This window comes from Camarhynchus parvulus, chromosome 1A, assembly GCF_901933205.1.
Source record: "Camarhynchus parvulus chromosome 1A, STF_HiC, whole genome shotgun sequence".
NCBI lineage: Eukaryota > Metazoa > Chordata > Aves > Passeriformes > Thraupidae > Camarhynchus > Camarhynchus parvulus.
In genome coordinates, this window is record NC_044586.1 from 10,986,309 (window position 1) to 11,000,761 (window position 14,453).

Genomic DNA, 14,453 nt, shown 5'->3' on the forward strand with positions numbered 1-14,453 from the left:
ATCATTGCACTTGGAATTTCTTGACCTTTCAGGTAATTTCTTGACCTTTAGAAAGAAAAAAAGGTAGCTAAATCTTGAATTCATTTTGATCAAGGTAACATTCTTGAGAATGGCATTAAGCAGGAATTAAACAAACAATCCCAGTTAAATACAAATTAGCTTAAATTATTGAAACCAGGAGACCAGTTCTATGTGATATTCATATACACCCCACATCAGGAAAAATGTCAGTGATGTGTCTTAAAATTAAAACCACGGGCAAGATTAATACTAAAATGCATATTAACTTGTTTTATTGAGGCACAACAAGGCATTGTGAATAGCCCATACTTGAGGCAATCAATAGTGTAGTAAGCTGGACATTAATACAGTTTAGGGTAAGTGCAAACAATATACATTCACAGCTTTATTAGCAAGGCTACATCACAACTGATAAAGTGCCAAATTAGTGCTGATTCAGTACCCCAACTCCATGATTTCACCTTGCAAAACAGGACCACCATTTCCCACCAATAATGGAACCACATATCCTCTATAAAGTCAGTAATAAGTGCAAAGCTAGTCCCACCCCCCTCACCAAGGTGTTTGGAGCAGCTCTTTTGTAAACATTGCACTGGATTTTAGTCCTGATAAAGGAGGTATCCCGAAAAGGTGGAGTATTTCCAACTACTTCCATAGATGGCTCCCCGATGCAGCCGTAGCCAGATTTGATCTCCCTGGAAGAGCTGCAGGACCGCGTGGTTACTGGCTGTCTCATGGTCAGGAGCCCCATCATTGGCATAGGCTGACACAAGGACCTCCTCATTCTTCATGAGATTCACGTACAGAGGGACATTAACAGCCAGTTTCAGCATGTGGAAGATGAAGACGTAGGTACCATTCACTGGACAGTTGAACCTCCCAAGCTGAATATCAAAAGTTTCTCCAAGGTTATTGAGCAGCAGGTCAAACACAATGGGCTGGTCCAGAGTTCCAGGGGCCAGGTTGGATGTTCGGGCGGCGGAGAAGGCGACCCTCATCTGCTGCGGCAGCGGGTAGACGTGCACCGGCAGGATGGTGGCGGCCTGGCTGGTCACTGGCATGTCCACAGGGGTGATGCTGCGTGAGTCTCCCTGCCCAGAGTCCCCACTGTTAAAGGTCTCATTGTCTCGTTCTGGGCTGCTCACCTGAGAGGAGTCACTCCACCCTGCTGTTAAAAACCATTAGCAGCAGTAAGTATTGTAACAGACAGATACCCTTAAGCCTGTGGGCATCATCTTAAGCAGCAAGTGTACAGGTTCTGCAGCAGATTGATCTTTGAGCCACAGCAAATTGTCAAAGGACCCCAGTGAAAACAGAACTTTGAAGCTGGCTCACATTCATCACACTTGCATTGAGCAGGATGAGACATAACTGAACTATGAACAATTACTTCTGAGGGCAGCAGGTTGTAATTATTTTTGCTTTAGTGTATCATACGTCAACTTAAAAAGCATATGCTAACTTCTGAGAAGAAATAAAATGTAACTGCTGAAACACTGACAAAGTTAGAGGCAAGTTATCTTCAAGACCTCAATTTTCACTTCATGTTACTCAACACCGTTCTTCTGCAGTTGCATTTCTCATAGACCTTGTCTAGAATATTTTAAGTCTGACAAACTAGTGCTGCTTTTAAGTCTTCTGCACCTCACTCCCCAAAATAAGGCTGTTAATCTTTCCAAATATCCAAGTTAAAAGGGTGTAGAATGAAAATCTTATTAGATCTGAGAAATTTAGACCAGTCACAGTCAAGCTGCAAAGCATTGTTATTTCCACTGGAAAACAACACCTTCAGACATTAAAATAAGTGGAGTTGCTGTGAGATCCTAATGCTAATGAGTACTTTCATCAGCTGTTAATCCACCATCATCTCCTATTTAGTTATCTTCTAAAATATATTCTGTCCTTCAAGCTAGGATATGACCTGTGTTATCCTAAAACAGCTTCTACAATACACTATAATTTCTCTTTAGTCTCTAAAATAGTGACCTACAGCTACTCTTCATCTCACTTCTCACCTGTAGCACTGAAGTCCATATTTTTCCAGCACATACAGTACAAACAATCTTGTTTCCAACTCTTCAAAACACATGCTATTCATGCTTGGACAGAACTAGCCTTATGTATTTCTTTAGGTTTTATACTCCACTATGGAAGTACAAAGTACACCTGTATTACTAAATACATTTTCATAGAAAAAATTTTACAAAGTCTCTGTGATCTGATAGCCTACCCAGGATAAGGGAGGACTACACACTAGAGGGGAGAAACCCAGTGCTTATTCCCTTAACAAAGGGAACTGCTGTTTTTTCCTAGCCAAGTTCTTTGTGAAGTTCAATAATGTACAACTGTGTCAAAATTTTGACATGAAGACCCCAGACTAAAAATAGTGAAATTAAATCCTCTGCTGTGCAATGCTGTGGAAGAACAGCGCTGAAGCCTCCAGCTAAGCTTGGTTAGCTTTCACCAAGCTCAAATCTGTCAGGTGAGGGATCCTGTTCTGCTTTTCGCACTGCTCCCAGTGACACCCCAGCTGCAATGCCTAACACACACTGGACCACTGGGGGCTGGTGCTGGCCTTACCTCTTGAATTTGCTCGAGGACCACTACTTATCCCACCTCGTTTATAGCACTGCTGGTAATTGACATCCTGAAAGAGAAGTGTTATGGCTATAAGCAAATCGGAACTCAATTGAGGCAATACACTTTTTCACAATTAATTCCATCTCTAAAATACAATGACAGTTCAGAAACAAGATGCAGATAAACACTTATGGAAAATTTACTTATTATAATAGCTTGTATGAAATTAAAGACCTATTTTAATGGCAGCTGTAGCAAGTTAGCTTCTGAACAGTTGAGGTTACTGAGCAATACCCTTAAATCTCAAGTCTGTTCTAAGTCCATGAGCCTGCACAGAAGACATTGACAGACCTGCCTCACACCAGGAACCTTTGCCTCCTTAACTTTTTTTTTTAATTATTTTTGGGGTTTTGGCCTAGCCACATTCTCAGCCAGTTCATTTAGGAGTACATTATTTTACATTACAGAGGCATTTTAGTGAACCAACTCCTTTAAAATAATAGACTGGACCCATACATTATGTAATTTACCATCTGTTGCATTTCAAAGATTCATTTCAGACTAAAATCAACCTGTCATACAGAGATGTTACCTGTCTGAACTGACTTATTTCAGCTGCTGTCTACCATTCCATAAAAGGGTTTGTCTGTGAAACAAAACTAACCTCTAACTTGTAAGTAATAGTTCACCTGTTAATGAAAAACTACCATGTTAGAAGATTTGGCTCCTATACAGTGGAAGGCTACTGGAAATAAGGCAATACCTACCCTCTGAGAATATGGCATTCCAGCATAATCTCTACCAGGAAACTGTAGCTGGCCATAGTTGCCATTGGTTAATGAAGGTGAACCTCTGTAAGCATCAAAACCTGTTCAAATAAAGTTGATTATTCAGTATCATTTACTGTTTGATTTACAGTACAAGTCCAGAATGTAACTACAGATCTTTTTTGGCAATTATGTACATTAAGTTATGCAGTGACAGAGCTATTCTTGAATTTGGAATTGAATAGGAACCTTGCTACTCCTATAACAAATGCATTTCATTAGCTACTCATAACTTACATACTATGGCTACATCAAAATTCTGTATTTAAAAATATTAACATCAGTCCCTATCCATTGCCTGTGATACTAATGGGATGGCACAGAACAGCTGAAAAGCTTGCTAAATCCAGCAATGGGATTAAGAAACACTTTTTTTTCTGTTAGATACACTGAGCTATTACTGGTATACATTTAGGGGCTACTATAATATTTTGCCTCTTCAGCTGTTAACTTAAGCTATTATTTAACTACCAAAGCAGAGCTGCAAGTAATTTCATACCAGACACAACCAAACCCAGGACTGCTGTTAAGTCAGAACTATAAAACTCATCATCTGGTACATGTTCGTCAGCCCAACAACTGAAGCACCTATCACAGACTAAGTGCCCTTCACTTCAAAGGGGAAAAGGCCACAGCCTGCAGCTGGTAGCTACCAACAGCCTTAATTTAGTAACTGCTTAAAGTCTGCTGAAACTCTCTAAAGTACTTCAGGTAGCAACCAAAGAAAAACTGCTCTGCAGAGACCAAATAAGCTTCCTCATAAAACTCTTCAGTTTGTTGTTTGTCTAGAAGGGCTCTTCACTAATGGGAGCCTCTCCCCCATCCTGGTTTCTGCTGGTAATATTAAAGTGAGCAGAGCTAAGCAAAAAATACCTTATTTTGCACAAACACAGTAAGTGGTATGTGAAGAGGAAACTGGCCTGCCCAGTTTATTAGCAAGATGCCAAGACAAAAAATTAAGTTGGTAAAATTTCAGAACAGCAAATGAAATTGCCAACAGAAAAGTCCACATGAGTAATCTAATAACCTTTTAGTGAAAGTTTCTATCTTCATACTTAGGCAAGCTGTGAAATTGCTCTGCCATTTGGCCTGACATCAAGCACAGGGACCACAAATAAAAGTTAGAATGAACTTCCTTAAATTCTACAACAGAGGGCCCCATTCTCTGCACATCGCCCTTAAAGTCTTGTTTTGAGACATTTCACATACAGAACATGAATTTAATACTGTGTTGTGTTAAATCACATTTACTGGCAGGAGATTAGATCTTCTTGAGGATGATAGTAAACAAAGACATACCTTTGTACCCACCAGGGGGGCGATAGGAATTAGCCAGCGACCTTCCACCTCTAGCAGACCCTCTGACAGACCCACGAGTGTTGAGGTAAGGCTGAGGGGGTCTGGGAATAACATTAGCCTGTGCTGGATAAAAGGCAAGGCTACCATTGCTAACAGGAACAGCTCCATCAGGTTGATAGTTCACTGCTTAAAACAGAAGGCACAGATAAGTCAAAGCTTTTTATAACTGCAGTAAGTTACCACACACAGAAGCAAGAGCAGTAATAGGACATTCAGAGACCAATTAAGCTGCTCTGAATAGTCTGCTCTTCTGCCCTTTCATTACTTCATTTAAGTGATTGAATCTTTCCCTTTGTTTTGTAAAAATATTTTGTAAAAATTCCCTTTGCTTGTTAAAATCTACTGGAGACAGCACAGGCTCCGAGTGCAAGCCCCTAATGCATTCAACAGGAGTCAGTCGCACAGGTGAGAACAAGCTTGCCAGCAGCATGAAAACAACCAATCTAGGTTAAAATCAAGCAACATTTGATTAAGAATTTTCGCTGATAAACTAGGTCACCTCAGTACTGACACCCCTTGAAACAGTAAGACAAACTCCATCACACCTAGATAGCAATAACTGTGGGAAGCAGATATTTGGGTTCAGTCTCTTCAATAGATATTCCTACCATATACTAGGCCCTTCAACACCAAGCAAGATGTATTCAAGAATGCTTTTCACTCACAAGGGTGAGGTGTTAGCTTTAAACACAAACCTTGCAACCATGAGTGTATTTCCACAAGACCCTGCTTTATTTCAATCAAAAAAGCTTAAAATTGATCCAGAACAACACTATAAACCCCTGTGTGAAGTGTGTGCAGAGCCACTGCCCAAGGCTAATGAAAAAATTATGATTTTCCACAAAAAAAGAAATCCAGAAGGCTTATCACACATAGTCTCAGTGATGAGAAGGAACATTGAAGCTGAACATGCTTTCCTGACTGATACACTGTTCTTTATGTCTCATTGACTACACACACTATCAGTCTGTTTCTAGTCTAAGACCTATGAAAATCACTCTGGCAGAACAACAGCAGTTGTAAATGACCTTGAGCCATTTCATTAGATTGCCTTATAAATACAGATCCCTAGTTGTCACTTGCTTTCATCCTAAAACCTCAAGACATTTAGGGGCTAGTTTCAGGTCAAATGTAGTGTTAGCTATACAAACCCACCTCTTGCACTACCTGAACATCAAGTAAGTCAGGTTTGTGTTGAATGCAACAGGTCAAGACCCCTTACTAGCTCAGTATTTCTCAGGTCAGACTGAAAACTTATCCCAGCTTTCCTACTTAGCATTCAGCAGCTCCCAGCACTGACAGCACTATTAGCAGAAACCAAATTAATGGTTCCAAGTAAGAGTATTTCATCATTGCTACTATTCCAAGCAAATAATTGTTTGACTGGCAAGTATCACCACATATTTGAATTTCTCACCTACTGGGAAATTCAGGCATATTAGTGACAACAGTCTGTTCATCTAATATAGAAACAAGTTTGAACCAGCCTTTCATCCTGCTAGCAGTTTTGAAATTAAGTTTACACCATCAACTACATTAGAGTTGATGTATGCCTAATATTAGACATTTATGTAGCACCTGTTAGGAATTTCACTGGGTTAGGAGTATTCACAGCACATGATAATGAATTTAAATACTATTATAAACTGAACATATTGAAAGACTACTTGAAACACAGATGCAAGTGCAGTTCTCACCTGAAGACAGAGATTCTTGTGAAAGAGAGGTTTGTTCTGCAACATGAGAAGACTGCAGCTGGCATTGAGGAGGAGTCTGTGTACTTGCTGTGGAGAAACTCTGGTTATATCCTGCTGAATATGAAGAATCCTCTTTGATTTCCTGGTCTTTACGTGGAGGCAGTGGTGCATTCACTTTAAACACCTACAACATATTTGAAAACAAGTCCTTAACACTACCAGCTAACATCCCTGCCTAATGCCACCATCCTGCCATGCTGTGGTTTGAATCCACATGCTTTTTAGCTTATTTCTAGAACACCAGCTGTTTCTTAGAAATAACCAAAAACATCATACAGAAACCCATCCTTTTCCCTCTCAGTAAACTCACAGAACACACTCCTGTTTATGGAGCTACTACCCAAGGAACAGCTTGATTGGCCATAGCTACTGTACTCTGTCAGCAGAACAATTACCATACAACAAGCTATTGTCCTTCTATGGAAAATCCTCTGTGAAATCCACTGACTACCTGTCCTACAGCTGCATGTCTTGGAACCTGATGTAACACTGCTATCCACTCAAAAACCATACCAGACATCATCTGCCCCTTCAGTAAATGGAGCTTCATCTTTCCTACTCATATAACATTCTCCAAGAGTAAACACTTAACCTAAGCAAGGTTTGTCATTCAAATGTTGTAGTCTGGGCAGTACAGTGATGAGCAGATACTACTGCTAGTTAAATCTAATACCCAGACTTCAGTCATTCCAGTGACTGTACTACTTTATGGCCAATAACACAATTACCAGAAATAATGCTGTCAAAAGTGACAACTAATATCAACATCAAATAGGCAACATCTCTTTTGATTGAAAGGATCTAAATTTCACATAAAGAGCTGACAGCAGTACTGGTACTGAGTCTACAGGTGTATCTAACAAGACTATAAACACTGTGAAGACAGACTTGGGCAAAAGCCACAGCTACATGATGGAAGAAACAGCTTCACAGCTTGACAGTTCTTGCCATTTGCAGATGCCCTTATAATTAAAAAAAAAAAGAAAAATACTTTTTTCAGGGTCAAGACACCCAGTATTGCCACTAAGAGGCAGCAGAAACGCCTCATGATACTGAAGTGTTGAGCATAAATTTTGAACCACTGTAAAGTAACACTAACTGTTTTGTTTTATTTTTGATCACTTCATCTGGTAAATAAAGTGATCCAAAGCTATCCTTTTCCTGAAAGGAATTTGAGAAGGGAGGGCAGTCAGGCTGTCAACACCCACACCCTGAAGAATGCGTAGCAAGTGGTCTGCTTTTTCCTGCAGTGAGGGTTACAGGTGGAATTCAAATCAAGGACTAGGGCTACAGGTCAAGCCTGCCTTTAAGCTTCCATAAGCACAACAGCAGCAATGGGATGTTTAAGGCCCTGTAATCAGATACTTCCATTACTGTCACAGTGATACCACTATTTGGCAGGGAATCATCCTGACTTATCTACTCAAGTCCAATGGTTGTGCTTTCCAGGCAGCAATGAGAATCTAAGCAATAGGGAAGAAGAAAACCCTACACTGCAAAGTTTGAGATTTCTACCACTACAAGAGGAATGAACATCCTTGTGACTTAGTGACAGATGTTTGCCAGGTTTCCCCAAAAATCCCAAGAGCAATCTCAGACATTTAATGTCTCTGAAAACATGGTAATAGTTCAAGTGAATTTTCAGTAATATTGTTATGAACAAAGCACTCTGAACACAGACAGCAAGTTCAGGCATAACCAGAATGACTGAGACCAGGACTCCATATTTATACCATGACAGATGCTTATCTTATAGACTGGGTTCCCAAAAGACTCTGGATTCCTTAATCACAGCATGTTGCCATTTCTCCACTTTCAGAAAAATCACCACCCAACCACTTAGCATAATCTAAACACATCCAGCTTAGGAAAAAAAACCACCTCCCTACCACAAGTTGCTTCATCTGTAATGTGTATCACAATTCTGTGCCTCTGAGGTAGGTTTGACTTGAACCTCTTCTACAAATACAGAAAACCAAGCAGAAAAATTCACTGCAGTGATTTTACTACAGACCACACCAGGATGTCACAGAAGTTTTAGTTGTTAACTCCTGTGATTTGAAAGGCTATTAGACACCTTCCTCCACCAGTTCCTACCACATCAGTCTCAGTACTGCAAGACAGAGGCCAGCAAGTTGTGAACTAACTGGTACTTCTGTTAAAATGGAGAATGCCTTTGGAGACTCTAAAGCTTGCTTTTGAGAAAAACATTAAATCAATGTTTCTGTCATCTTCTGAAGAATGTAACAGAGGAGTAAATAATGTTGCCTTCTCTGTACTTAATACAGACCCTTCCTCTGAACCTCTCCAAGCCTGCACTGCAGATTACCAGGAAGTAGCAATGTTTGATACTATTTTTTCAGGCCATATACCAATCCTCATCATCAATATTTGCAGTGAACATCTCAGACTGTGTGGTATATTTCCTAGAGATGTACACTGACCACCTGTGAACAACCTAGGATAATGAGCAACACCAGTTTTCCAATAACACATTTTCCAGGATTCCAGTGGACTGAATTTTACCCCACTGAAGCTAACAGTATAACAAGACAAACTCAGGCTTCTGAAAGCATTCTGGCCTAACATCTATATTCAGGATTCCCTTTCTCCAGCAAAGTCTGTTGTATTTGAAATCTTTTCCCAAGAGCAGTGTAAGTGCAGTTCACCTTAATTTAGGGCACTGCTATCAATCTGTTGATTTCAGGCCTGACTTCTCCCTCTTAGTTCCTTAAGGCTACCAAGATATCCTTGTATTAGTTTTTTGGCACTATACAGAGCAAAACCAGGATCTTTGTTCTTAGATGATCTGTTTTAAGTTCTGAAGAACTGAAGCTCTGACATCCTCTGAAGAGAATCAGAGGACTAATCTAGATTTTACTGTTAAAACAAAATGACCTATCAAGTTCTGTACTGTTCCAAAAGGAGCCAGCTCCTCAGTGGTAGTCCCAAGTCACTCACATGGTTGTCAGTTCTTTCTGTGTGTTGCATACTTACAGTCTGCATAGCCTGAAAGGGAGCTGCTGTTATTGTGACAGAGCTGCTGCTTGCTGGAGGAGACTGAAAGCTTTGTGCTGGTGGCACTGAGGGCATGGGGGTGCTTGAAGTAGGCAATGGCGACTGTGGCTCACTTGGGAGGGGAATAGTTGCCTGGGGGAAGAACAAATGTAATGAAAGGTCACTTGATAATTATCAGGCAGTAACAGAAGCAGTTAATTTGTTCTAAAGCCTAGACTGACAGAAGTCAGCAGTTTCTACAGGATGACATTTGGACATAGTAGAGCTACAAAATAGCTTTTGCTTACAATTTCAAATCTTGCTGTGCATCCTCAGCAAACAGTACTTCTATGGCAGTCTCTGCTGATTAAGTGAAATGCGTCTATGAGCTACTATACATACCATTCTTTGGAATAATATCACAAATAAAGAGACATTAGGTATTTTTCCCTACCACTAAGAATACACAGAATGCTTTCTGTACCATTTAGTAAAAGAAGATTCTTTGGCTGATGTTAGAAATTACTTCTCCTTTCTGGAGGAACTTATAAAATTTAGGGGGTCTGATTTTTTCCCTTTCCAACTTAATTATGTTTCAGATTAGAACAATACTGAGTTGTCCAGACAAAGTATTAACCAGCATTAGGCCTCAGCTGAGCAGATGGCAAAATGAAGTGTTGATTTAGAACACCAATATTTACACAAAACAGGAGTCAAAAGGGACATGTCTAGAGCCTATTTCAGCAACTTAAATATTTACATTACTTGTGATAGCTCACCTGGGCAATTTCAATCTTTTTAGGTATCAGTGGCTCAGAAATACGTGAACTTGTCTGATACAGAGGCTGGGAAGTATATTTCTCATTCTCTTGAGAAAGTGATGTTGATGCCTAGAAGAAGCCATAATGCACCTGCTATTATGAGTAGAACTACAGAGTTCTGGTAAAGGTATAAAACACCAGTGCTAAAGTTGAATCAAATGGATTTTGAAAGACCAGGACAAACATTAATTCCAAAGCCAAAGTATTAAACAGTCATCTTAACCAAAGCTTCAAGTAATTAGCTTTAGAGATTCAGATTTAGATTACTCTTCTTACACAACTGGTTGCACAACTAGCCCTGCAAAGTCAGATCATTTTAAGAACAGTAGATTGCTTCAAGCACTTACAGTGAAGTCTGTAACACACACCTGTCTCACTGAATTAAATGGAACAAAAATGGTAAGCTCTGTTGAACAAGGCTTTGCAAGGCCTGTGTATCCTAGAATTGGCTCACACCTGTAATGCTACATATAGGAGTTGCTTAATACTTAAATATGGAGCCTAGGGCTGAAGAGTACCAGTCCTGTGCTCACCATGTACACATCACAGTGCCTCAGACAGCACTGGGGTGTACCTGCACACCAGGAGGAGCACTGCCACCATAGAGTGTGTTCCCTGGTTCTGCTGGGACCAAAACTTAACTACTGCTTTCCCTGGAAAAGAAAGACAGATGCTAGTCTTCAAGCTGAAGGGACCAGAGATAGGCTGGGCTTGTATTCAACAAAAAAGTCAGATGTTCCACTTTATAGCACAGCACAGGCCTTCTAGAATCAAATTGAACAGCAGAATTATTGAATTCTTGTCAGCACAAGGATTCTCATGGCACTGTAGAAGTGATAGAAAGTGTCAAGAACTGGGATGAAACTGCTGATTCAAGAGGTTGTAAGACTAATAGCCCTATCAGTATATAGTATTTTAAGACATAAAGTACTACATACACAGTATGCTGATAACATGTACATCGGCAAAACAAATGTAAAAAGCAAAAACATTTCCCATTATAATCTATACACTCTGAATTATAGAGGCCAACAGATAAGAGCCAGCTGTGTTCTTGAACACAGCAACACAATTCACAAGAGATCTTTAAGACACTGATCTGCATAAAGTGAAACTTTTCAGCTCTAAACACTATTTGAATGTTATATGAATGTTTATCTGTACATAAATACAATTAAGCAAGCAAAGCTTTAGGTCTTGGCAGAACATTGGGAAGTGAGATCCCCAGCATTTCTTCAGTTAGTGTTTGAGAGAATATCTCAGTCTTCAGGTTACACACAGACTCTGCTATTTCATGACAATACCCATCTCAATTTATGCAACCTCTTTGTCATCATTAGAGGGAATATTCTACACTGCAACCAAAGCAAATATTTATGCTGCTCCCCATGTTCCCACAAGAATGTGCACCACACTTTTTAGTGAGCACTTTTCATCCCACACCCTTTCTGTGTCAAGAAGCAGACTGTTCACTTTGCACTCATGCAGTATTAGCAAGAATTTGCCACCCATTTTTAAGTATCCCAGACTGTAGGCTGTACTACTGCTGTCACTTGTATGTTGTTCCAGCCCAGTTATTCAGCTGAGCTTTCTGTTAGGGCTGGCTGTCACACAGATCTGAATGCCAGTGAGCCCCAGGGTATGGTACCTGTGGTGTCACCAAGTCTTCAGTTTCAGAGCTAGAAAGAGCATGATCAGCAGATGCTAGGGAAGTGTTTGAACCATGCAGCACCATTGATGAAGCAGCAGCCTTGCAAGGGGAGAAAACAGACATAAGGTTTTGGTAAATGTTTAGTTTCACTGAAATTCACACCCTCAGCATGTCCAAGTAAACCTCAAAATAATTCAGGGACTGAAGGGTCTTGACCAGTCAATCAGTCTTTTAGGAATACTTGTTCATGGTAAGGAAACACATTTAAAAGCAAAAGTCACAAGACATGCAAGCCCAGTGACTGAATTTAAGGTTCATTTAATCACAATTACCAAAGCTTGAGATACAGTCTTTGGTGTGTGTTTTCATCTTCAAGATCCTATCTAGGAAAGAACTAGCTGTTCTTCTGCACATGACAACTGGTTATGACCTAAACTAATTCAGTGTGTCTTCAACATACTTCAAGAAACTTCAGGAATTTATGGCCCCTTTTCAACCAAAAGGGTAGCCAGCTTTGTCAGCATTTGAGTGAACTTAGATTCACAAGCTACTACATTGTATGAAATACAACTACTGGCAAGAAAAAGAACTCAAGTGTAAGTCCATGCTGGTAAATAACCTCTACCTGCCTCTTCAGGGCAGTCAACTTCAACTTACTTGAAGGGGCTGTTGAAGAAAATCACTCTGACTTGGCAGTTTCTGCTCTTTTGAAGCTGTAAAAATAGAATGCATTAAGCAACATTTACTTTTAAATTCAAACACTACATACAGTTTTGGTGCACAGTTCTATTTTTTAAAAAGATTTGGTATGTGAAGATACAAACTATTTTTACCATGTGGAATTCAAATATTTAAACCTAGCATCAGCAAACTACACCCAATTGAAGACTTCAGGTTTTTGGTAAAAAAGGACAGGTATTCAAAGACAAAAATATTTACCACAGAAAAGATCCACATTAATAAAAAAATTAATGAACTGGGTAATTGAGTTCTACAGCCCAAAATCCACCCAGTCTTTCAGCATGATCTGTTCTTTATATTTAAACAAGCTATCTTCACCAGGCCTAGTGACCTACAGCCCAAGCAAACCCTGTTAGTGCTTGCAAAATTGTACATACCATTTACACTTATGGTATCACCTACCTACAGGACTACTTGCTGGAGTAACTGAAGGAGGTTGGGATGAACCAATGGCACTTGGTGAAGCTTTATCAAAATCCAGAATGGACTCCTTTCCAAAAAAAAAAAACAAAATCACCATTGGGAAGAAAAAAATTAAACTCTAGATACAAGTGAAGCATTTTCACTTGACAAGCTGCTTTTAGCTAATAAGGGCAAAATTCATTTATTCAGTGCCAACACACATTGTCAGCTGTTTTCCCTAACCCAGTAGGAACAGGAGCTTTGTGCTACAGCAGAGAAAAACATACTTGCATGAAGTTGTAAGTCCCTTGTATCTGAGTCATCAGATCCTGAAGCTTTTCCCTTCTCAATACTGGATCTTTTGGAAGAGTTGAAGTAGAGCAAAATTCTGCAGCTGGCTGATGTACAGGTTTAGGCACCTAATAAGGAGAAGTTACATTAAATCTAATACTGGAAGCAAGACAAGCTGCCTTATCCAATATACTTCCAGAGTAACCTAGAAGTGTCAGACACTGTGGGCCAAGGAATTCTGTGCTCTTATTGACAATTCTTGAATCACATTTTCACTTTATTAGGAAAAAAAAATCAGCTTCCTGTTGCTACAACTAATTAAGCCACAGATTTCATAGAATGGTTTGGGCTGGAAGACTGCTTGAAGATTATCTAGTTCAACCCCCCTGCCATGGGCAGGAACACCTTTCACTAGATTAATTCACTTCAGTTTCTTATAGCCAAATGTAAAGAATTAAGCTGCCTGCATCTAGTGCAAAATTCAGCACTTTCATCTAAGGAAATTCAGTTGAAGGCCAGAACAAACTTAAAAACCAAAGCTACATCACTCGAGGTTTACTTCTCCCAGTAGAGCCTACAACAATAAGTACAGATCTTTTATTAGGAGGGCATTTCCAGGCATTCTGAAGAAATTGCACCTAAGAGATATATTGCAAGCAAGTAACTCAGGATGAGACCAAAGTGTTTCTACTAAAAAGCCAGATAATCTCAATGCACCAGCTCCTGCAGAAAGCATAACATCCCAGTTTGGCATAAATACACCCCTGCTCCCACACAAGAGCCTAACATGGACTTTTTCAGGGCTTTATTACTCCTTGAGTATTTCAGCTGGTTCCTTAAGAGTTCATCCCAACTGGTTCTCACTCCACTTTAAGAGAAGAAAATGTTTTGTCAGGGAACAAGTCAGTTTAAGGTAACAAAAATCACTACAGTAAGTTCCTTAAGTGGCAGAAGCCCTGTTATTTATAAGGTGACAATAACATTAGACTGTCTTGATGGTCTAACA

At 39.8% G+C, this 14,453-nt stretch overlaps 1 protein-coding gene across 1 annotated transcript in view; it reads right to left on the reverse strand.

Annotated features, from left to right (window-relative positions):
- Positions 1–270: 270 nt before the first annotated feature.
- The window catches only part of CAPRIN2 (caprin family member 2), a 32,183-nt gene continuing 18,000 nt past the window's right edge, over positions 271–14,453 (reverse strand). Inside the window, exons 9-19 of the mRNA XM_030959851.1 lie at positions 13,444–13,575; positions 13,157–13,244; positions 12,671–12,726; positions 12,011–12,112; positions 10,321–10,431; positions 9,542–9,694; positions 6,485–6,668; positions 4,728–4,910; positions 3,369–3,469; positions 2,602–2,668; positions 271–1,189 (exon numbers count right to left, since the gene is read on the reverse strand). Coding sequence (XP_030815711.1) covers positions 621–1,189; positions 2,602–2,668; positions 3,369–3,469; positions 4,728–4,910; positions 6,485–6,668; positions 9,542–9,694; positions 10,321–10,431; positions 12,011–12,112; positions 12,671–12,726; positions 13,157–13,244; positions 13,444–13,575 — 1,746 coding nt within the window. The 3' untranslated portion in view covers positions 271–620. The remainder of the gene's footprint in view (positions 1,190–2,601; positions 2,669–3,368; positions 3,470–4,727; positions 4,911–6,484; positions 6,669–9,541; positions 9,695–10,320; positions 10,432–12,010; positions 12,113–12,670; positions 12,727–13,156; positions 13,245–13,443; positions 13,576–14,453) is intronic.